General features: G+C 52.5%; 1 protein-coding gene across 1 annotated transcript in view; it reads right to left on the bottom strand.

The window, feature by feature from the left end:
• GBA2 (glucosylceramidase beta 2) overlaps nucleotides 1–23,286 on the bottom strand; it is a gene marked incomplete at its 3' end in the record, with an annotated part of 73,219 nt that overhangs the window by 33,714 nt on the left and 16,219 nt on the right. Inside the window, exon 4 of the mRNA XM_075261397.1 lies at nucleotides 1,154–1,269. Within this exon, the coding sequence (XP_075117498.1) occupies nucleotides 1,154–1,269 (116 nt within the window). The remainder of the gene's footprint in view (nucleotides 1–1,153; nucleotides 1,270–23,286) is intronic.

The raw sequence follows: 23,286 nt of genomic DNA, 5'->3' as shown, positions 1-23,286 counted from the left end.
ACCATGTCCGGCGTGCTGTGTATACTGTGCGGTTGGTCGTGTACCATGTCCGGCGTGCTGTGTATACTGTGCGGTTGGTCGTGTACCATGTCCGGCGTGCTGTGTATACTGTGCGGTTGGTCGTGTACCGTGTCCGGCCTGCTGTGTATACTGTGCGGTTGGTTGTGTACCATGTCCGGCGTGCTGTGTATACTGTGCGGTTGGTTGTGTACCATGTCCGGCGTGCTGTGTACACTACGTGGTTGGCAGTGAACAATATCTGCATATTCTGGCTGAGACGCTGCGATGACTCTCGTACCTACGTTGCGATGACTCTCGTACCTACGTTGCGATGACTCTCGTACCTACGTTGCGATGACTCTCGTACCTACGTTGCGATGACTCTCGTACCTACGTTGCGATGACTCTCGTACCTACGTTGCGATGACTCTCGTACCTACGTTGCGATGACTCTCGTACCTACGCTGCGATGACTCTCGTACCTACGTTGCGATGACTCTCGTACCTACGTTGCGATGACTCTCGTACCTACGTTGCGATGACTCTCGTACCTACGTTGCGATGACTCTCGTACCTACGTTGCGATGACTCTCGTACCTACGTTGCGATGACTCTCGTACCTACGTTGCGATGACTCTCGTACCTACGTTGCGATGACTCTCGTACCTACGTTGCGATGACTCTCGTACCTACGCTGCGATGACTCTCGTACCTACGCTGCGATGACTCTCGTACCTACGTTGCGATGACTCTCGTACCTACGTTGCGATGACTCTCGTACCTACGTTGCGATGACTCTCGTACCTACGTTGCGATGACTCTCGTACCTACGTTGCGATGACTCTCGTACCTACGTTGCGATGACTCTCGTACCTACGCTGCGATGACTCTCGTACCTACGTTGCGCTATGTGCCACAGGCGGACACTCTACCATCGGAGCACATTGTGATGTGCCAGGACAGGACCGTCTGACTGTATTTGTCGCTTTGTGCACCCGCCATCTATGTGACGTAACGGGGCGAGTGTTCGGAGCACCATATCGCTGATGTCCTGATCTGTGAGGGCTGGTTCATTTCTGGGGTACCTGGGCCGTTACACAACATGCACTGCCGTATACAACAGTATAGAGAGCGGGGTATATAGTGTACACACCTGGTTTTCAGTTACTGACGTGTAGTGGTACAGACCAGGATTCAGTTGCCAGCGACAGAACTCTCCACGCCAGCTCCGAGTGATTGTTCCTCCACCGATTCCTCCAAGGGGAGCCCCTAAAAAATTAGGGTAAAATCACCGACCCACTCACATGTCATGTAGAGAGGAGCAAACAAGTACTGGCAAAATACAGAACAGGCCACAGGGGTCAGTACTACATGGGTTACATATACCAGTGGGGTGTACAGAGGTCAGTACTACATGGGTTACATGTACCAGTGGTGTGTACAGGGGTCAGTACTACATGGGTTACATATACCAGTGGTGTGTACAGGGGTCAGTAATACATGGGTTACATGTACCAGTGGTGTGTACAGGGGTCAGTACTACATGGGTTACATGTACCAGTGGGGTGTACAGAGGTCAGTACTACATGGGTTACATGTACCAGTGGTGTGTACAGAGGTCAGTACTACATGGGTTACATGTACCAGTGGGGTGTACAGAGGTCAGTACTACATGGGTTACATGTACCAGTGGTGTGTACAGGGGTCAGTACTACATGGGTTACATGTACCAGTGGTGTGTACAGGGGTCAGTAATACATGGGTTACATGTACCAGTGGTGTGTACAGGGGTCAGTACTACATGGGTTACATGTACCAGTGGGGTGTACAGAGGTCAGTACTACATGGGTTACATGTACCAGTGGTGTGTACAGAGGTCAGTACTACATGGGTTACATGTACCAGTGGGGTGTACAGAGGTCAGTACTACATGGGTTACATGTACCAGTGGTGTGTACAGGGGTCAGTACTACATGGGTTACATATACCAGTGGTGTGTACAGGGGTCAGTAATACATGGGTTACATGTACCAGTGGTGTGTACAGGGGTCAGTACTACATGGGTTACATGTACCAGTGGGGTGTACAGAGGTCAGTACTACATGGGTTACATGTACCAGTGGTGTGTACAGAGGTCAGTAATACATGGGTTACATGTACCAGTGGTGTGTACAGGGGTCAGTACTACATGGGTTACATGTACCAGTGGTGTGTACAGGGGTCAGTACTACATGGGTTACATGTACCAGTGGTGTGTACAGAGGTCAGTACTACATGGGTTACATGTACCAGTGGGGTGTACAGAGGTCAGTACTACATGGGTTACATGTACCAGTGGTGTGTACAGAGGTCAGTACTACATGGGTTACATGTACCAGTGGTGTGTACAGGGGTCAGTACTACATGGGTTACATGTACCAGTGGTGTGTACAGAGGTCAGTACTACATGGGTTACATGTACCAGTGGTGTGTACAGGGGTCAGTACTACATGGGTTACATGTACCAGTGGTGTGTACAGGGGGTCAGTACTACATGGGTTACATGTACCAGTGGTGTGTACAGGGGTCAGTACTACATGGGTTACATGTACCAGTGGGGTGTACAGAGGTCAGTACTACATGGGTTACATGTACCAGTGGTGTGTACAGAGGTCAGTACTACATGGGTTACATGTACCAGTGGTGTGTACAGAGGTCAGTACTACATGGGTTACATGTACCAGTGGTGTGTACAGGGGTCAGTACTACATGGGTTACATGTACCAGTGGTGTGTACAGGGGTCAGTACTACATGGGTTACATGTACCAGTGGTGTGTACAGGGGTCAGTATTACATGGGTTACATGTACCAGTGGTGTGTACAGGGGTCAGTACTACATGGGTTACATGTACCAGTGGTGTGTACAGGGGGTCAGTACTACATGGGTTACATGTACCAGTGGTGTGTACAGGGGTCAGTACTACATGGGTTACATGTACCAGTGGGGTGTACAGAGGTCAGTACTACATGGGTTACATGTACCAGTGGTGTGTACAGAGGTCAGTACTACATGGGTTACATGTACCAGTGGGGTGTACAGAGGTCAGTACTACATGGGTTACATGTACCAGTGGTGTGTACAGAGGTCAGTACTACATGGGTTACATGTACCAGTGGTGTGTACATAGGTCAGTACTACATGGGTTACATGTACCAGTGGTGTGTACAGAGGTCAGTACTACATGGGTTACATGTACCAGTGGTGTGTACAGGGGGGGTCAGTACTACATGGGTTACATGTACCAGTGGTGTGTACAGAGGTCAGTACTACATGGGTTACATGTACCAGTGGTGTGTACAGGGGTCAGTACTACATGGGTTACATGTACCAGTGGTGTGTACAGGGGTCAGTACTACATGGGTTACATGTACCAGTGGTGTGTACAGAGGTCAGTACTACATGGGTTACATGTACCAGTGGTGTGTACAGGGGTCAGTACTACATGGGTTACATGTACCAGTGGTGTGTACAGGGGTCAGTAATACATGGGTTACATGTACCAGTGGTGTGTACAGGGGGGGTCAGTACTACATGGGTTACATGTACCAGTGGTGTGTACAGGGGTCAGTACTACATGGGTTACATGTACCAGTGGTGTGTACAGGGGTCAGTACTACATGGGTTACATGTACCAGTGGTGTGTACAGAGGTCAGTACTACATGGGTTACATGTACCAGTGGTGTGTACAGGGGGGGTCAGTACTACATGGGTTACATGTACCAGTGGTGTGTACAGGGGGGGGGGGGGGGGGGGGTCAGTACTACATGGGTTACATGTACCAGTGGTGTGTACAGAGGTCAGTAATACATGGGTTACATGTACCAGTGGTGTGTACATGGGTCAGTACTACATGGGTTACATGTACCAGTGGTGTGTACAGGGGTCAGTACTACATGGGTTACATGTACCAGTGGTGTGTACAGAGGTCAGTACTACATGGGTTACATGTACCAGTGGTGTGTACAGGGGGTCAGTACTACATGGGTTACATGTACCAGTGGTGTGTACAGGGTTGTCACGGGATGGTTAGAGTCTATACTATAGGCAATGTGTAATATATATTTCATGTGGAATGTATTCTCTAACCTGTTATATACATCAATGTGTAGTTGGCTGATTAGGGTCTAGTGTGTTAGCACATTGTATGCAAATCCCTCTAACTAGTGAGGACCAGTGAGGACAATGGGTGGAGATAATCTGATCAGTGTCTCCAAGAAGATGTTGGATGGTGCATTGTCCATAGTAGACAGGGAGTCTGCTCTCCTTGGTATAGGTGAGGGGGGAAGGATCTGTGACTCAGCCCTTCTCACCCACAGATATAGGTGTAACAGTCTTAGTATATAGTTGTAGCTAGCAGTTAGTATGTGTTAGCCGGCCTGTGCACAGCTCTGCAGAGAGCCAGGATATAGTTACAGGACCAAGGAACCAAAGTTATCATTGGATTGTGACTTCTGTGGACTTATTGTTATTACGGTTGATGTGACCGCTGCCGGCTACTAACTTTGTGGATTACAATAAATTGCTGTTGTCTCCCGACCTCTTGCGTCCGTGTTGATTCAAAAGACCTTCCGGAGGAAGACGTATACCTTTGCTCCGTGACAACTGGTTGGCAGCGGTGGGATCAACAGCGGACAGCGAGATGGACTACAGCAGCCCAGCGATTAATGGAGCCACAACCTCAGAATACAGGAACTGGACTATGGCAAGTCTACAAGTAAGGGCCCGGGAACTAAACCTGAGTTACCAGGGAAGAACGAAAGATCAACTGATCGAGGCACTGGAGGAGATGACCCTGCAAAGCGACCATGAGGAGGGCTGCCCCCAGGAGACTGGAGAGATACGGGAGTGGCAGGTACAGACCCAAAAGAGCAGATGGGTTGTTTTGTATGAGGAGGAATTGGCAGTGCTGGGGCTAGAAGCAACTGCAGAGCAAAGGAGTAGAGCATTACAGAGGGCTCAGGAAACGGAGAAGGAGGAACAGAGAATGGCGCATGAAAAGGAAAGAATGGCGCATGAAATGCGAATGGCTGAGATAACTATGAGGAATTATAATCAAACGTCGACCCCCAGCCCAACAGTGAGAGAACCACCATATGTCTCCCATAAACACTTCAAGACCTTTGAGGAAGCGGCTGGGGATGTTGATGGATATTTTCAGGACTTCGAACACCAGTGCCGCCTGATGGAAGTCCCAGAGAAGGATTGGGTCCGGTATCTGGTGGGGCACCTACGAGATGGGGCTGCGGAAGCTCTCAGAGCCATGGACCCTAGTGATCAGCGGGACTATGAGGCCATTAAAAGAGCGGTGCAGAAGTATTATGCAGTCACTCCAGAGACCTACCGAGTTCAGTTCCGCTCTTTGTCTTACAATGGGGGAAGCTCCTTCCACATGTTCGCCCACAAGTTGAAGCAAGCATGCAAGCGCTGGCTAGAAGGAGAGGAGGCTGTCACAGTCGATAAGATCCTCCAAGTCATACTTAAGGAACAGTTCTTTTCCCAGTGCCCCGCTGAGATCCGTGAGTGGGTGCTGGAACGGAACCCAGCCACAGTGGAGCAAGCTGCTTCTCTTGCAGATGAGGGCCTGACCATCAAGCCGCAGTGGAAGAGGTTGTTTGCAGAGGAGCGGAAAACTACCACAGTCCCCCAGACACCCTTCATCCAGCCACCCACCTTTCGTGCCCGGCCTCAGGATTACAATTCCCCCTCTACCCCTGTCCCAGCCCATCGGCCTCCAGCTATGAACAACCCTGTCCCTAGACAACGACCTACTGGAAGAATGCTAGAGCGCAGATGTTTTGGGTGCGGGCGGCCTGGACATTTGCAAGCTAGTTGCCCTGCTAACATGGGGGCACGGGCCACCGTGGCATCCCGGCCTATTCACTACCTGGGAACCACCCCTAGGACAGAAAGTTTGGCCCCATTTCCAGATGACTCCATGAATGACACATCTGTTCCACCTCCAGGGGTCTATGGGATTCAGCCTTCCGCCACACATCCCGCAAACCTTCAGAGGAAGCACTTGCAGGAGGTCCTACTGGATGGCCGAACAGTTGTTGGATTCCGGGACTCGGGAGCTTTCCTAACGGTAGCGGACCCCCGAGTTGTGCGACCCGAGGCCCTAGAGGAGGGTCCTGGCATTTCTATCAAGTTGGCAGGGGGTACTCAAAGACGTATTCCTAAAGCTACCGTGGAACTCGACTATGGTTATGGACCAAAACGATGCACAATTGGTGTGATGAGCGGGCTGCCGGCCGATGTTCTGTTAGGCAACGATGTTGGAAATCTACAGTGCCACTTTGTGGGAGCAGTGACCCGAAGCCAAGCTCAGGGAGAAGCCAACATGGATCCACCGGATTTTCTGACAGATGCCAGCCCTTCAACCCTACAACTTTACCATTCAGTACCGCCGAGGGAACCAACACCAGAACACAGATGGGTTATCCCGGCAGGAGGAAATATGAGCTATAGAGACTGATGTGCATTCCCCAATTTACCTGTGTAGGCCAATTGTGTCATGCACATGTTTTGAGAGGGGGAGGGGTTGTCACGGGATGGTTAGAGTCCGGCAATAGGCAATGTGTAATATATATTTCATGTGGAATGTATTCTCTAACCTGTTATATACATCAATGTGTAGTTGGCTGATTCGGGTCTAGTGTGTTAGCACATTGTATGCAAATACCTCTAACTAGTGAGGACCAGTGAGGACAATGGGTGGAGATAATCTGATCAGTGTCTCCAAGAAGATGTTGGACGGTGCATTGTCCATAGTAGACAGGGAGTCTGCTCTCCTTGGTATAGGTGAGGGGGGAAGGATCTGTGACTCAGCCCTTCCCACCCACAGATATAGGTGTAACAGTCTTAGTATATAGTATATAGCTAGCAGTTAGTATGTGTTAGCCGGCCTGTGCACAGCTCTGCAGAGAGCCAGGATTTAGTTACAGGACCAAGGAACCAAAGTTATCATTGGATTGTGACTTCTGTGGACTTATTGTTATTACGGTTGATGTGACCGCCGCCGGCTACTAACTTTGTGGATTACAATAAATTGCTGTTGTCTCCCGACCGCTTGCGTCCGTGTTGATTCAAAAGACCATCCGGAGGAAGACGTATACCTTTGCTCCGTGACAAGGGGTCAGTACTACATGGGTTACATGTACCAGTGGTGTGTACAGAGGTCAGTACTACATGGGTTACATGTACCAGTGGTGTGTACAGAGGTCAGTAATACATGGGTTACATGTACCAGTGGTGTGTACATGGGTCAGTACTACATGGGTTACATGTACCAGTGGTGTGTACAGGGGTCAGTACTACATGGGTTACATGTACCAGTGGTGTGTACAGAGGTCAGTACTACATGGGTTACATGTACCAGTGGTGTGTACAGGGGTCAGTACTACATGGGTTACATGTACCAGTGGTGTGTACAGAGGTCAGTACTACATGGGTTACATGTACCAGTGGTGTGTACAGGGGTCAGTACTACATGGGTTACATGTACCAGTGGTGTGTACAGGGGTCAGTACTACATGGGTTACATGTACCAGTGGTGTGTACAGGGGGGGTCAGTACTACATGGGTTACATGTACCAGTGGTGTGTACAGGGGTCAGTACTACATGGGTTACATGTACCAGTGGTGTGTACAGAGGTCAGTACTACATGGGTTACATGTACCAGTGGTGTGTACAGGGGTCAGTACTACATGGGTTACATGTACCAGTGGTGTGTACAGGGGTCAGTACTACATGGGTTACATGTACCAGTGGTGTGTACAGGGGGGGGTCAGTACTACATGGGTTACATGTACCAGTGGTGTGTACAGAGGTCAGTACTACATGGGTTACATGTACCAGTGGTGTGTACAGGGGTCAGTACTACATGGGTTACATGTACCAGTGGTGTGTACAGAGGTCAGTACTACATGGGTTACATGTACCAGTGGTGTGTACAGAGGTCAGTACTACATGGGTTACATGTACCAGTGGTGTGTACAGAGGTCAGTACTACATGGGTTACATGTACCAGTGGTGTGTACAGAGGTCAGTACTACATGGGTTACATGTACCAGTGGTGTGTACAGGGGTCAGTACTACATGGGTTACATGTACCAGTGGTGTGTACAGGGGGTCAGTACTACATGGGTTACATGTACCAGTGGTGTGTACAGGGGGTCAGTACTACATGGGTTACATGTACCAGTGGTGTGTACAGGGGTCAGTACTACATGGGTTACATGTACCAGTGGTGTGTACAGAGGTCAGTACTACATGGGTTACATGTACCAGTGGTGTGTACAGGGGTCAGTACTACATGGGTTACATGTACCAGTGGTGTGTACAGGGGGTCAGTACTACATGGGTTACATGTACCAGTGGTGTGTACAGGGGGTCAGTACTACATGGGTTACATGTACCAGTGGTGTGTACAGGGGTCAGTACTACATGGGTTACATGTACCAGTGGTGTGTACAGGGGTCAGTACTACATGGGTTACATGTACCAGTGGTGTGTACAGGGGGGGTCAGTAATACATGGGTTACATGTACCAGTGGTGTGTACAGAGGTCAGTACTACATGGGTTACATGTACCAGTGGTGTGTACAGAGGTCAGTACTACATGGGTTACATGTACCAGTGGTGTGTACAGGGGTCAGTACTACATGGGTTACATGTACCAGTGGTGTGTACAGAGGTCAGTACTACATGGGTTACATGTACCAGTGGTGTGTACAGGGGTCAGTACTACATGGGTTACATGTACCAGTGGTGTGTACAGAGGTCAGTACTACATGGGTTACATGTACCAGTGGTGTGTACATAGGTCAGTACTACATGGGTTACATGTACCAGTGGTGTGTACAGGGGTCAGTACTACATGGGTTACATGTACCAGTGGTGTGTACAGGGGTCAGTAATACATGGGTTACATGTACCAGTGGTGTGTACAGGGGTCAGTACTACATGGGTTACATGTACCAATGGTGTGTACAGGGGGGGTCAGTACTACATGGGTTACATGTACCAGTGGTGTGTACAGGGGTCAGTAATACATGGGTTACATGTACCAGTGGTGTGTACAGGGGTCAGTACTACATGGGTTACATGTACCAGTGGTGTGTACAGAGGTCAGTACTACATGGGTTACATGTACCAGTGGTGTGTACAGGGGTCAGTAATACATGGGTTACATGTACCAGTGGTGTGTACAGGGGTCAGTACTACATGGGTTACATGTACCAGTGGTGTGTACAGGGGGTCAGTACTACATGGGTTACATGTACCAGTGGTGTGTACAGAGGTCAGTACTACATGGGTTACATGTACCAGTGGTGTGTACAGGGGTCAGTACTACATGGGTTACATGTACCAGTGGTGTGTACAGGGGTCAGTACTACATGGGTTACATGTACCAGTGGTGTGTACAGAGGTCAGTACTACATGGGTTACATGTACCAGTGGTGTGTACAGGGGGGTCAGTACTACATGGGTTACATGTACCAGTGGTGTGTACAGGGGTCAGTACTACATGGGTTACATGTACCAGTGGTGTGTACAGGGGTCAGTACTACATGGGTTACATGTACCAGTGGTGTGTACAGGGGGGGTCAGTACTACATGGGTTACATGTACCAGTGGTGTGTACAGGGGTCAGTAATACATGGGTTACATGTACCAGTGGTGTGTACAGGGGTCAGTACTACATGGGTTACATGTACCAGTGGTGTGTACAGAGGTCAGTACTACATGGGTTACATGTACCAGTGGTGTGTACAGGGGTCAGTAATACATGGGTTACATGTACCAGTGGTGTGTACAGGGGTCAGTACTACATGGGTTACATGTACCAGTGGTGTTTACAGGGGGTCAGTACTACATGGGTTACATGTACCAGTGGTGTGTACAGAGGTCAGTACTACATGGGTTACATGTACCAGTGGTGTGTACAGGGGTCAGTACTACATGGGTTACATGTACCAGTGGTGTGTACAGGGGTCAGTACTACATGGGTTACATGTACCAGTGGTGTGTACAGGGGTCAGTACTACATGGGTTACATGTACCAGTGGTGTGTACAGAGGTCAGTACTACATGGGTTACATGTACCAGTGGTGTGTACAGGGGTCAGTACTACATGGGTTACATGTACCAGTGGTGTGTACAGAGGTCAGTACTACATGGGTTACATGTACCAGTGGTGTGTACAGGGGTCAGTACTACATGGGTTACATGTACCAGTGGTGTGTACAGAGGTCAGTACTACATGGGTTACATGTACCAGTGGTGTGTACAGAGGTCAGTACTACATGGGTTACATGTACCAGTGGTGTGTACAGGGGTCAGTACTACATGGGTTACATGTACCAGTGGTGTGTACAGAGGTCAGTACTACATGGGTTACATGTACCAGTGGTGTGTACAGGGGTCAGTACTACATGGGTTACATGTACCAGTGGTGTGTACAGGGGGGGGTCAGTACTACATGGGTTACATGTACCAGTGGTGTGTACAGAGGTCAGTACTACATGGGTTACATGTACCAGTGGTGTGTACAGAGGTCAGTACTACATGGGTTACATGTACCAGTGGTGTGTACAGGGGTCAGTACTACATGGGTTACATGTACCAGTGGTGTGTACAGGGGGTCAGTACTACATGGGTTACATGTACCAGTGGTGTGTACAGGGGGTCAGTACTACATGGGTTACATGTACCAGTGGTGTGTACAGGGGTCAGTACTACATGGGTTACATGTACCAGTGGTGTGTACAGAGGTCAGTACTACATGGGTTACATGTACCAGTGGTGTGTACAGGGGTCAGTACTACATGGGTTACATGTACCAGTGGTGTGTACAGAGGTCAGTACTACATGGGTTACATGTACCAGTGGTGTGTACAGGGGTCAGTACTACATGGGTTACATGTACCAGTGGTGTGTACAGGGGGGGTCAGTACTACATGGGTTACATGTACCAGTGGTGTGTACAGGGGTCAGTACTACATGGGTTACATGTACCAGTGGTGTGTACAGAGGTCAGTACTACATGGGTTACATGTACCAGTGGTGTGTACAGGGGTCAGTACTACATGGGTTACATGTACCAGTGGTGTGTACAGGGGTCAGTACTACATGGGTTACATGTACCAGTGGTGTGTACAGGGGGTCAGTACTACATGGGTTACATGTACCAGTGGTGTGTACAGGGGTCAGTACTACATGGGTTACATGTACCAGTGGTGTGTACAGAGGTCAGTACTACATGGGTTACATGTACCAGTGGTGTGTACAGGGGGGGGTCAGTACTACATGGGTTACATGTACCAGTGGTGTGTACATAGGTCAGTACTACATGGGTTACATGTACCAGTGGGGTGTACAGAGGTCAGTACTACATGGGTTACATGTACCAGTGGTGTGTACAGGGGTCAGTACTACATGGGTTACATGTACCAGTGGTGTGTACAAAGGTCAGTACTACATGGGTTACATGTACCAGTGGTGTGTACAGGGGTCAGTACTACATGGGTTACATGTACCAGTGGTGTGTACAGAGGTCAGTACTACATGGGTTACATGTACCAGTGGTGTGTACAGGGGTCAGTACTACATGGGTTACATGTACCAGTGGTGTGTACAGAGGTCAGTACTACATGGGTTACATGTACCAGTGGTGTGTACAGGGGTCAGTACTACATGGGTTACATGTACCAGTGGTGTGTACAGAGGTCAGTACTACATGGGTTACATGTACCAGTGGTGTGTACAGGGGTCAGTACTACATGGGTTACATGTACCAGTGGTGTGTACAGGGGGGGTCAGTACTACATGGGTTACATGTACCAGTGGTGTGTACAGGGGTCAGTACTACATGGGTTACATGTACCAGTGGTGTGTACAGAGGTCAGTAATACATGGGTTACATGTAGCAGTGGTGTGTACAGGGGTCAGTACTACATGGGTTACATGTACCAGTGGTGTGTACAGAGGTCAGTACTACATGGGTTACATGTACCAGTGGTGTGTACAGGGGTCAGTACTACATGGGTTACATGTACCAGTGGTACAGAGGTCAGTACTACATGGGTTACATGTACCAGTGGTGTGTACAGAGGTCAGTACTACATGGGTTACATGTACCAGTGGTGTGTACAGAGGTCAGTACTACATGGGTTACATGTACCAGTGGTGTGTAAAGGGGGGGTCAGTACTACATGGGTTACATGTACCAGTGGTGTGTACAGGGCTTAGTACTACATGGGTTACATGTACCAGTGGTGTGTACAGGGGGTCAGTACTACATGGGTTACATGTACCAGTGGTGTGTACATAGGTCAGTACTACATGGGTTACATGTACCAGTGGTGTGTACAGGGGTCAGTACTACATGGGTTACATGTACCAGTGGTGTGTACAGGGCTAAGTACTACATGGGTTACATGTACCAGTGGTGTGTACAGAGGTCAGTACTACATGGGTTACATGTACCAGTGGTGTGTACAGGGGTCAGTACTACATGGGCTACATGTACCAGTGGTGTGTACAGGGGTCAGTACTACATGGGTTACATGTACCAGTGGTGTGTACAGGGGGGGTCAGTACTACATGGGTTACATGTACCAGTGGTGTGTACAGGGCTTAGTACTACATGGGTTACATGTACCAGTGGTGTGTACAGGGGGTCAGTACTACATGGGTTACATGTACCAGTGGGGTGTACATAGGTCAGTACTACATGGGTTACATGTACCAGTGGTGTGTACAGGGGTCAGTACTACATGGGTTACATGTACCAGTGGTGTGTACAGGGGGGGGTCAGTACTACATGGGTTACATGTACCAGTGGTGTGTACAGGGCTAAGTACTACATGGGTTACATGTACCAGTGGTGTGTACAGAGGTCAGTACTACATGGGTTACATGTACCAGTGGTGTGTACAGGGGTCAGTACTACATGGGCTACATGTACCAGTGGTGTGTACAGGGGTCAGTACTACATGGGTTACATGTACCAGTGGTGTGTACAGAGGTCAGTATTACATGGGTTACATGTACCAGTGGTGTGTACAGGGGTCAGTACTACATGGGTTACATGTACCAGTGGTGTGTACAGGGGTCAGTACTACATGGGTTACATGTACCAGTGGGGTGTACAGAGGTCAGTACTACATGGGTTACATGTACCAGTGGTGTGTAGAGGTCAGTACTACATGGGTTACATGTACCAGTGGTGTGTACAGAGGTCAGTATTACATGGGTTACATGTACCAGTGGTGTGTACAGAGGTCAGTACTACATGGGTTACATGTACCAGTGGTGTGTACAGGGGGGGGGGGGGGGGTCAGTACTACATGGGTTACATGTCTAGTGGGGTGTTACAAGGGGTAGGTTGGGAGGATTACAGGGGTAATCTCTCTATACTCTCTATTCCTCAGTACTCTCCAGACTGCTCCGTCTCCTCTCTATTCCTCAGTACTTTCCAGACTGCTCCGTCTCCTCTCTATTCCTCAGTATTCTCCAGACTGCTCCGTCTCCTCTCTATTCCTCAGTACTCTCCAGACTGCTCCGTCTCCTCTCTATTCCTCAGTATTCTCCAGACTGCTCTGTCTCCTCTCTATTCCTCAGTACTCTCCAGACTGCTCCGTCTCCTCTCTATTCCTCAGTATTCTCCAGACTGCTCCGTCTCCTCTCTATTCCTCAGTACTCTCCAGACTGCTCCGTCTCCTCTCTATTCCTCAGTACCCTCCAGACTGCTCCGTCTCCTCTCTATTCCTCAGTATTCTCCAGACTGCTCCGTCTCCTCTCTATTCCTCAGTATTCTCCAGACTGCTCCGTCTCCTCTCTATTCCTCAGTACTCTCCAGACTGCTCCGTCTCCTCTCTATTCCTCAGTACTCTCCAGACTGCTCCGTCTCCTCTCTATTCCTCAGTATTCTCCAGACTGCTCCGTCTCCTCTCTATTCCTCATTACTCTCCAGACTGCTCAGTCTCTTCTCTATTCCTCATTACTCTCCAGACTGCTCCGTCTCCTCTCTATTCCTCAGTACTCTCCAGACTGCTCCGTCTCCTCTCTATTACTCAGTACTCTCCAGACTGCTCCGTCTCCTCTCTATTCCTCAGTATTCTCCAGACTGCTCCGTCTCCTCTCTATTCCTCAGTACTCTCCAGACTGCTCCGTCTCCTCTCTATTCCTCATTACTCTCCAGACTGCTCAGTCTCCTCTCTATTCCTCATTACTCTCCAGACTGCTCCGTCTCCTCTCTATTCCTCAGTACTCTCCAGACTGCTCCGTCTCCTCTCTATTCCTCATTACTCTCCAGACTGCTCAGTCTCCTCTCTATTCCTCATTACTCTCCAGACTGCTCCGTCTCCTCTCTATTCCTCAGTACTCTCCAGACTGCTCCGTCTCCTCTCTATTACTCAGTACTCTCCAGACTGCTCCGTCTCCTCTATTCCTCAGTATTCTCCAGACTGCTCCGTCTCCTCTCTATTCCTCAGTACTCTCCAGACTGCTCCGTCTCCTCTCTATTCCTCATTACTCTCCAGACTGCTCAGTCTCCTCTCTATTCCTCATTACTCTCCAGACTGCTCAGTCTCCTCTCTATTCCTCATTACTCTCCAGACTGCTCCGTCTCCTCTCTATTCCTCATTACTCTCCAGACTGCTCCGTCTCCTCTCTATTCCTCAGTACTCTCCAGACTGCTCCGTCTCCTCTCTATTCCTCAGTACTCTCCAGACTGCTCCGTCTCCTCTCTATTCCTCAGTACTCTCCAGACTGCTCCGTCTCCTCTCTATTCCTCAGTACTCTCCAGACTGCTCCGTCTCCTCTATTCCTCAGTACTCTCCAGACTGCTCCGTCTCCTCTCTATTCCTCAGTACTCTCCAGACTGCTCAGTCTCCTCTCTATTCCTCAGTATTCTCCAGACTGCTCCGTCTCCTCTCTATTCCTCAGTACTCTCCAGACTGCTCCGTCTCCTCTCTATTCCTCAGTACTCTCCAGACTGCTCCGTCTCCTCTCTATTCCTCAGTATTCTCCAGACTGCTCCGTCTCCTCTCTATTCCTCAGTATTCTCCAGACTGCTTTGTCTCCTCTCTATTCCTCAGTACTCTCCAGACTGCTCCGTCTCCTCTCTATTCCTCAGTATTCTCCAGACTGCTCCGTCTCCTCTCTATTCCTCAGTACTCTCCAGACTGCTCCGTCTCCTCTCTATTCCTCATTACTCTCCAGACTGCTCCGTCTCCTCTCTATTCCTCAGTATTCTCCAGACTGCTCCGTCTCCTCTCTATTCCTCAGTATTCTCCAGACTGCTCCGTCTCCTCTCTATTCCTCAGTACTCTCCAGACTGCTCCGTCTCCTCTCTATTCCTCAGTACTCTCCAGACTGCTCCGTCTCCTCTCTATTCCTCAGTACTCTCCAGACTGCTCCGTCTCCTCTCTATTCCTCAGTATTCTCCAGACTGCTCCGTCTCCTCTCTATTCCTCAGTACTCTCCAGACTGCTCCGTCTCCTCTCTATTCCTCAGTACTCTCCAGACTGCTCCGTCTCCTCTCTATTCCTCATTACTCTCCAGACTGCTCAGTCTCCTCTCTATTCCTCATTACTCTCCAGACTGCTCCGTCTCCTCTCTATTCCTCAGTATTCTCCAGACTGCTCCGTCTCCTCTCTATTCCTCAGTACTCTCCAGACTGCTCCGTCTCCTCTCTATTCCTCAGTACTCTCCAGACTGCTCCGTCTCCTCTCTATTCCTCAGTATTCTCCAGACTGCTCCGTCTCCTCTCTATTCCTCAGTATTCTCCAGACTGCTTTGTCTCCTCTCTATTCCTCAGTACTCTCCAGACTGCTCCGTCTCCTCTCTATTCCTCAGTATTCTCCAGACTGCTCCGTCTCCTCTCTATTCCTCAGTACTCTCCAGACTGCTCCGTCTCCTCTCTATTCCTCATTACTCTCCAGACTGCTCCGTCTCCTCTCTATTCCTCAGTATTCTCCAGACTGCTCCGTCTCCTCTCTATTCCTCAGTATTCTCCAGACTGCTCCGTCTCCTCTCTATTCCTCAGTACTCTCCAGACTGCTCCGTCTCCTCTCTATTCCTCAGTACTCTCCAGACTGCTCCGTCTCCTCTCTATTCCTCAGTATTCTCCAGACTGCTCCGTCTCCTCTCTATTCCTCAGTACTCTCCAGACTGCTCCGTCTCCTCTCTATTCCTCAGTATTCTCCAGACTGCTCCGTCTCCTCTCTATTCCTCAGTACTCTCCAGACTGCTCCGTCTCCTCTCTATTCCTCAGTATTCTCCAGACTGCTCCGTCTCCTCTCTATTCCTCAGTACTCTCCAGACTGCTCCGTCTCCTCTCTATTCCTCAGTACTCTCCAGACTGCTCCGTCTCCTCTCTATTCCTCAGTATTCTCCAGACTGCTCCGTCTCCTCTCTATTCCTCAGTACTCTCCAGACTGCTCCGTCTCCTCTCTATTCCTCAGTACTCTCCAGACTGCTCCGTCTCCTCTCTATTCCTCAGTATTCTCCAGACTGCTCCGTCTCCTCTCTATTCCTCAGTATTCTCCAGACTGCTTTGTCTCCTCTCTATTCCTCAGTACTCTCCAGACTGCTCCGTCTCCTCTCTATTCCTCAGTATTCTCCAGACTGCTCCGTCTCCTCTCTATTCCTCAGTACTCTCCAGACTGCTCCGTCTCCTCTCTATTCCTCAGTACTCTCCAGACTGCTCCGTCTCCTCTCTATTCCTCAGTACTCTCCAGACTGCTCCGTCTCCTCTCTATTCCTCAGTACTCTCCAGACTGCTCCGTCTCCTCTCTATTCCTCAGTATTCTCCAGACTGCTCCGTCTCCTCTCTATTCCTCAGTACTCTCCAGACTGCTCCGTCTCCTCTCTATTCCTCAGTACTCTCCAGACTGCTCCGTCTCCTCTCTATTCCTCAGTATTCTCCAGACTGCTCTGTCTCCTCTCTATACTGCCACATCTACCATCCATACACAGGTGACATGTCTGACTGACGCTCTACGCACTTGTGCCCCTGTATGTGACTGCCCATCTTGTGCCACCGACCCCAATCATGACTAACCCTCTGAAGGGGGAGGGGTTGGATTTTGCTTCCTCTGGATCAATAATCCCATCTGGAGCAGCCGCACTTCGAGCGTTTCTCTGGGTCAAGGTCCATCCCGATGAGCGGTCACATGACTAGTACGGACACCCGACCTAGCGGCCCATATTACCCGCTGCCAATCTGCCATGACTAAACTGATCATAAAACTACAGCACATTGAACATGTGGTTACGGTGGGGCGGAGGACACGTGAGGCGCCGGCACGCTGCACATAATACATGGCTGCAGGCCTCCGCAACTGGTTTAACTGGTTAAGGTGGAACTGAAGGAGTAACAGTAAAAATAATAATAGAAGTGGCACGACAAGGAGAGTGCAGGAGAGTGGCAGCAGGAGAGGAATGCCGCCAAACAGGTGCCCAGCGTGCCGCACATAGCTACCCAAATACACACCCAGCGCAAGCAGAGGGCAAGGGCTCTAAGAAGGGACATCGAGAGGTGAGCAGGGAAAGGACACGGAGGGGTCAGCAGGGAAGGGACACAGAGGGGTCAGCAGGGAAGGGACACCGAGGGGTCAGCAGGGAAGAGACACGGAGGGGTCAGCAGAGAAGAGACACGGAAGAGTCAGCAGAGAAGAGACACGGAAGGGTCAGCAGAGAAGAGACACGGAGGGGTCAGCAGGGAAGAGACACTGAGGGGTCAGCAGAGAAGAGACACGGAGGGGTCAGCAGAGAAGAGACACGGAGGGGTCAGCAGAGAAGAGACACGGAGGGGTCAGCAGAGAAGAGACACGGAGGGGTCAGCAGGGAAGGGACACCGAGGGGTCAGCAGAGAAGAGACACGGAAGAGTCAGCAGAGAAGAGACACGGAGGAGTCAGCAGAGAAGAGACACGGAGGGGTCAGCAGAGAAGAGACACGGAGGGGTCAGCAGAGAAGAGACACGGAGGGGTCAGCAGGAGAAGAGACACGGAGGGGTCAGCAGAGAAGAGACACGGAGGGGTCAGCAGGGAAGGGACACTGAGGGGTCAGCAGAGAAGAGACACGGAGGAGTCAGCAGAGAAGGGACACGGAGGAGTCAGCAGAGAAGGGACACGGAGGAGTCAGCAGGGAAGAGACACAGACGGGTCAGCAGGGAAGGGACACGGAGGGGTCAGCAGAGAAGAGACACGGAGGGGTCAGCAGAGAAGGGAAACTGAGGGTTCAGCAGGGAAGGGACACGGAGGGGTCAGCACAGAAGAGACACGGAGGGGTGAGCAGAGAAGGGACACGGAGGGGTGAGCAGAGAAGGGACACGGAGGGGTCAGCAGAGAAGAGACACGGAGGGGTCAGCAGAGAAGGGAAACTGAGGGTTCAGCAGGGAAGGGACACGGAGGGGTCAGCACAGAAGAGACACGGAGGGGTCAGCAGAGAAGGGAAACTGAGGGTTCAGCAGGGAAGGGACATGGAGGGGTCAGCAGAGAAGAGACACGGAGGGGTCAGCAGAGAAGAGACACGGAGGGGTCAGCAGGGAAGGGACACGGAGGGGTCAGCAGAGAAGAGACACTGAGGAGTCAGTAGATAAGGGACACGGAGGGGTCAGCAGAGAAGGGACAAGGAGGAGTCACAGAGAAGAGACATGGAGGAGCGGAGGAGTTAGCAGAGTAGGGACACGGAGGGGTCAGCAGAGAAGGGAAACTGAGGGTTCAGCAGGGAAGGGACACGGAGGGGTCAGCACAGAAGAGACACGGAGGGGTGAGCAGAGAAGGGAAACTGAGGGTTCAGCAGGGAAGGGACACGGAGGGGTCAGCAGAGAAGAGACACGGAGGGGTCAGCAGAGAAGGGAAACTGAGGGTTCAGCAGGGAAGGGACACGGAGGGGTCAGCACAGAAGAGACACGGAGGGGTCAGCAGAGAAGGGAAACTGAGGGTTCAGCAGGGAAGGGACACGGAGGGGTCAGCAGAGAAGAGACACGGAGGGGTCAGCAGGGAAGGGACACGGAGGGGTCAGCAGAGAAGAGACACTGAGGAGTCAGTAGATAAGGGACACGGAGGGGTCAGCAGAGAAGGGACAAGGAGGAGTCACAGAGAAGAGACATGGAGGAGCGGAGGAGTTAGCAGAGTAGGGACACGGAGGGGTCAGCAGAGAAGGGAAACTGAGGGTTCAGCAGGGAAGGGACACGGAGGGGTCAGCACAGAAGAGACACGGAGGGGTGAGCAGAGAAGGGACACGGAGGGGTGAGCAGAGAAGGGACACGGAGGGGTCAGCAGAGAAGAGACACGGAGGGGTCAGCAGAGAAGGGAAACTGAGGGTTCAGCAGGGAAGGGACACGGAGGGGTCAGCACAGAAGAGATACGGAGGGGTGAGCAGAGAAGGGACACGGAGGGGTGAGCAGAGAAGGGACACGGAGGGGTCAGCAGAGAAGAGACACGGAGGGGTCAGCAGGGAAGGGACATGGAGGGGTCAGCAGGGAAGGGACACGGAGGGGTCAGCACAGAAGAGACACGGAGGGGTCAGCAGGGAAGGGAAACTGAGGGTTCAGCAGGGAAGGGACATGGAGGGGTCAGCACAGAAGAGACACGGAGGGGTCAGCAGAGAAGAGACACGGAGGGGTCAGCAGAGAAGAGACACGGAGGGGTCAGCAGAGAAGAGACACGGAGGGGTCAGCAGAGAAGAGACACGGAGGGGTCAGCAGAGAAGAGACACGGAGGGGTCAGCAGGGAAGGGACACGGAGGGGTCAGCAGAGAAGGGACACGGAGGGGTCAGCAGGGAAGGGACACGGAGGGGTCAGCAGGGAAGGGACACGGAGGGGTCAGCAGAGAAGAGACACGGAGGGGTCAGCAGAGAAGAGACACGGAGGGGTCAGCACAGAAGAGACACGGAGGGGTGAGCAGAGAAGGGACACGGAGGGGTCAGCAGGGAAGGGACACGGAGGGGTCAGCAGGGAAGGGACACGGAGGGGTCAGCAGGGAAGGGACACGGAGGGGTCAGCAGGGAAGGGACACGGAGGGGTCAGCAGAGAAGGGACACGGAGGGGTCAGCAGAGAAGGGACACTGAGGGGTCAGCAGGGAAGGGACACGGAGGAGTCAGCAGAGAAGGGACACGGAGGGGTCAGCAGGGAAGGGACACCGAGGGGTCAGCAGAGAAGAGACACGGAGGGGTCAGCAGGGAAGGGACACTGAGGGGTCAGCAGGGAAGGGACACGGAGGGGTCAGCAGGGAAGGGACACGGAGGGGTCAGCAGGGAAGGGACACCGAGGGGTCAGCAGAGAAGAGACACGGAGGGGTCAGCAGGGAAGGGACACTGAGGGGTCAGCAGGGAAAGGACACGGAGGGGTCAGCAGGGAAGGGACACGGAGGAGTCAGCAGAGAAGGGACACGGAGGAGTCAGCAGGGAAGAGACACAGACGGGTCAGCAGGGAAGGGACACGGAGGGGTCAGCAGAGAAGAGACACGGAGGGGTCAGCAGAGAAGGGAAACTGAGGGTTCAGCAGGGAAGGGACACGGAGGGGTCAGCACAGAAGAGACACGGAGGGGTGAGCAGAGAAGGGACACGGAGGGGTGAGCAGAGAAGGGACACGGAGGGGTCAGCAGAGAAGAGACACGGAGGGGTCAGCAGAGAAGGGAAACTGAGGGTTCAGCAGGGAAGGGACACGGAGGGGTCAGCACAGAAGAGACACGGAGGGGTCAGCAGAGAAGGGAAACTGAGGGTTCAGCAGGGAAGGGACATGGAGGGGTCAGCACAGAAGAGACACGGAGGGGTCAGCAGAGAAGAGACACGGAGGGGTCAGCAGGGAAGGGACACGGAGGGGTCAGCAGAGAAGAGACACTGAGGAGTCAGTAGATAAGGGACACGGAGGGGTCAGCAGAGAAGGGACAAGGAGGAGTCACAGAGAAGAGACATGGAGGAGCGGAGGAGTTAGCAGAGTAGGGACACGGAGGGGTCAGCAGAGAAGGGAAACTGAGGGTTCAGCAGGGAAGGGACACGGAGGGGTCAGCACAGAAGAGACACGGAGGGGTGAGCAGAGAAGGGACACGGAGGGGTGAGCAGAGAAGGGACACGGAGGGGTCAGCAGAGAAGAGACACGGAGGGGTCAGCAGAGAAGGGAAACTGAGGGTTCAGCAGGGAAGGGACACGGAGGGGTCAGCACAGAAGAGATACGGAGGGGTGAGCAGAGAAGGGACACGGAGGGGTGAGCAGAGAAGGGACACGGAGGGGTCAGCAGAGAAGAGACACGGAGGGGTCAGCAGGGAAGGGACATGGAGGGGTCAGCAGGGAAGGGACATGGAGGGGTCAGCAGGGAAGGGACACGGAGGGGTCAGCACAGAAGAGACACGGAGGGGTCAGCAGAGAAGGGAAACTGAGGGTTCAGCAGGGAAGGGACATGGAGGGGTCAGCACAGAAGAGACACGGAGGGGTCAGCAGAGAAGAGACACGGAGGGGTCAGCAGAGAAGAGACACGGAGGGGTCAGCAGAGAAGAGACACGGAGGGGTCAGCAGAGAAGAGACACGGAGGGGTCAGCAGAGAAGAGACACGGAGGGGTCAGCAGGGAAGGGACACGGAGGGGTCAGCAGAGAAGGGACACGGAGGGGTCAGCAGGGAAGGGACACGGAGGGGTCAGCAGGGAAGGGACACGGAGGGGTCAGCAGAGAAGAGACACGGAGGGGTCAGCAGAGAAGAGACACGGAGGGGTCAGCAGGGAAGGGACACGGAGGGGTCAGCAGAGAAGGGACACGGAGGGGTCAGCAGGGAAGGGACACGGAGGGGTCAGCAGGGAAGGGACACGGAGGGGTCAGCAGAGAAGAGACACGGAGGGGTCAGCAGAGAAGAGACACGGAGGGGTCAGCAGGGAAGGGACACGGAGGGGTCAGCAGAGAAGGGAAACTGAGGGTTCAGCAGGGAAGGGACACAGAGGGGTCAGCACAGAAGAGACACGGAGGGGTGAGCAGAGAAGGGACACGGAGGGGTCAGCAGGGAAGGGACACGGAGGGGTCAGCAGGGAAGGGACACGGAGGGGTCAGCAGAGAAGGGACACGGAGGGGTCAGCAGAGAAGGGACACTGAGGGGTCAGCAGGGAAGGGACACGGAGGAGTCAGCAGGGAAGGGACACTGAGGGGTCAGCAGGGAAAGGACACGGAGGGGTCAGCAGGGAAGGGACACGGAGGAGTCAGCAGAGAAGGGACACGGAGGAGTCAGCAGGGAAGAGACACAGACGGGTCAGCAGGGAAGGGACACGGAGGGGTCAGCAGAGAAGGGAAACTGAGGGTTCAGCAGGGAAGGGACACGGAGGGGTCAGCACAGAAGAGACACGGAGGGGTGAGCAGAGAAGGGACACGGAGGGGTCAGCAGGGAAGGGACACGGAGGGGTCAGCAGAGAAGGGAAACTGAGGGTTCAGCAGGGAAGGGACACGGAGGGGTCAGCACAGAAGAGACACTGAGGAGTCAGTAGATAAGGGACACGGAGGGGTCAGCAGAGAAGGGACAAGGAGGAGTCACAGAGAAGAGACATGGAGGAGCGGAGGAGTTAGCAGAGTAGGGACACGGAGGGGTCAGCAGAGAAGGGAAACTGAGGGTTCAGCAGGGAAGGGACACGGAGGGGTCAGCACAGAAGAGACACGGAGGGGTGAGCAGAGAAGGGACACGGAGGGGTGAGCAGAGAAGGGACACGGAGGGGTCAGCAGAGAAGAGACACGGAGGGGTCAGCAGAGAAGGGAAACTGAGGGTTCAGCAGGGAAGGGACACGGAGGGGTCAGCACAGAAGAGATACGGAGGGGTGAGCAGAGAAGGGACACGGAGGGGTGAGCAGAGAAGGGACACGGAGGGGTCAGCAGAGAAGAGACACGGAGGGGTCAGCAGGGAAGGGACATGGAGGGGTCAGCAGGGAAGGGACACGGAGGGGTCAGCACAGAAGAGACACGGAGGGGTCAGCAGAGAAGGGAAACTGAGGGTTCAGCAGGGAAGGGACATGGAGGGGTCAGCACAGAAGAGACACGGAGGGGTCAGCAGAGAAGAGACACGGAGGGGTCAGCAGAGAAGAGACACGGAGGGGTCAGCAGAGAAGAGACACGGAGGGGTCAGCAGAGAAGGGACACGGAGGGGTCAGCAGAGAAGGGACACGGAGGGGTCAGCAGGGAAGGGACACGGAGGGGTCAGCAGGGAAGGGACACGGAGGGGTCAGCAGAGAAGAGACACGGAGGGGTCAGCAGAGAAGAGA

The sequence above is a fragment of the Leptodactylus fuscus genome, unplaced genomic scaffold (assembly GCF_031893055.1).
Source record: "Leptodactylus fuscus isolate aLepFus1 unplaced genomic scaffold, aLepFus1.hap2 HAP2_SCAFFOLD_124, whole genome shotgun sequence".
In the NCBI taxonomy this organism is placed as follows: domain Eukaryota; kingdom Metazoa; phylum Chordata; class Amphibia; order Anura; family Leptodactylidae; genus Leptodactylus; species Leptodactylus fuscus.
Note: the sequence above shows the minus strand (reverse complement) of the source record. Positions and strands in the feature narration are given on the sequence as shown.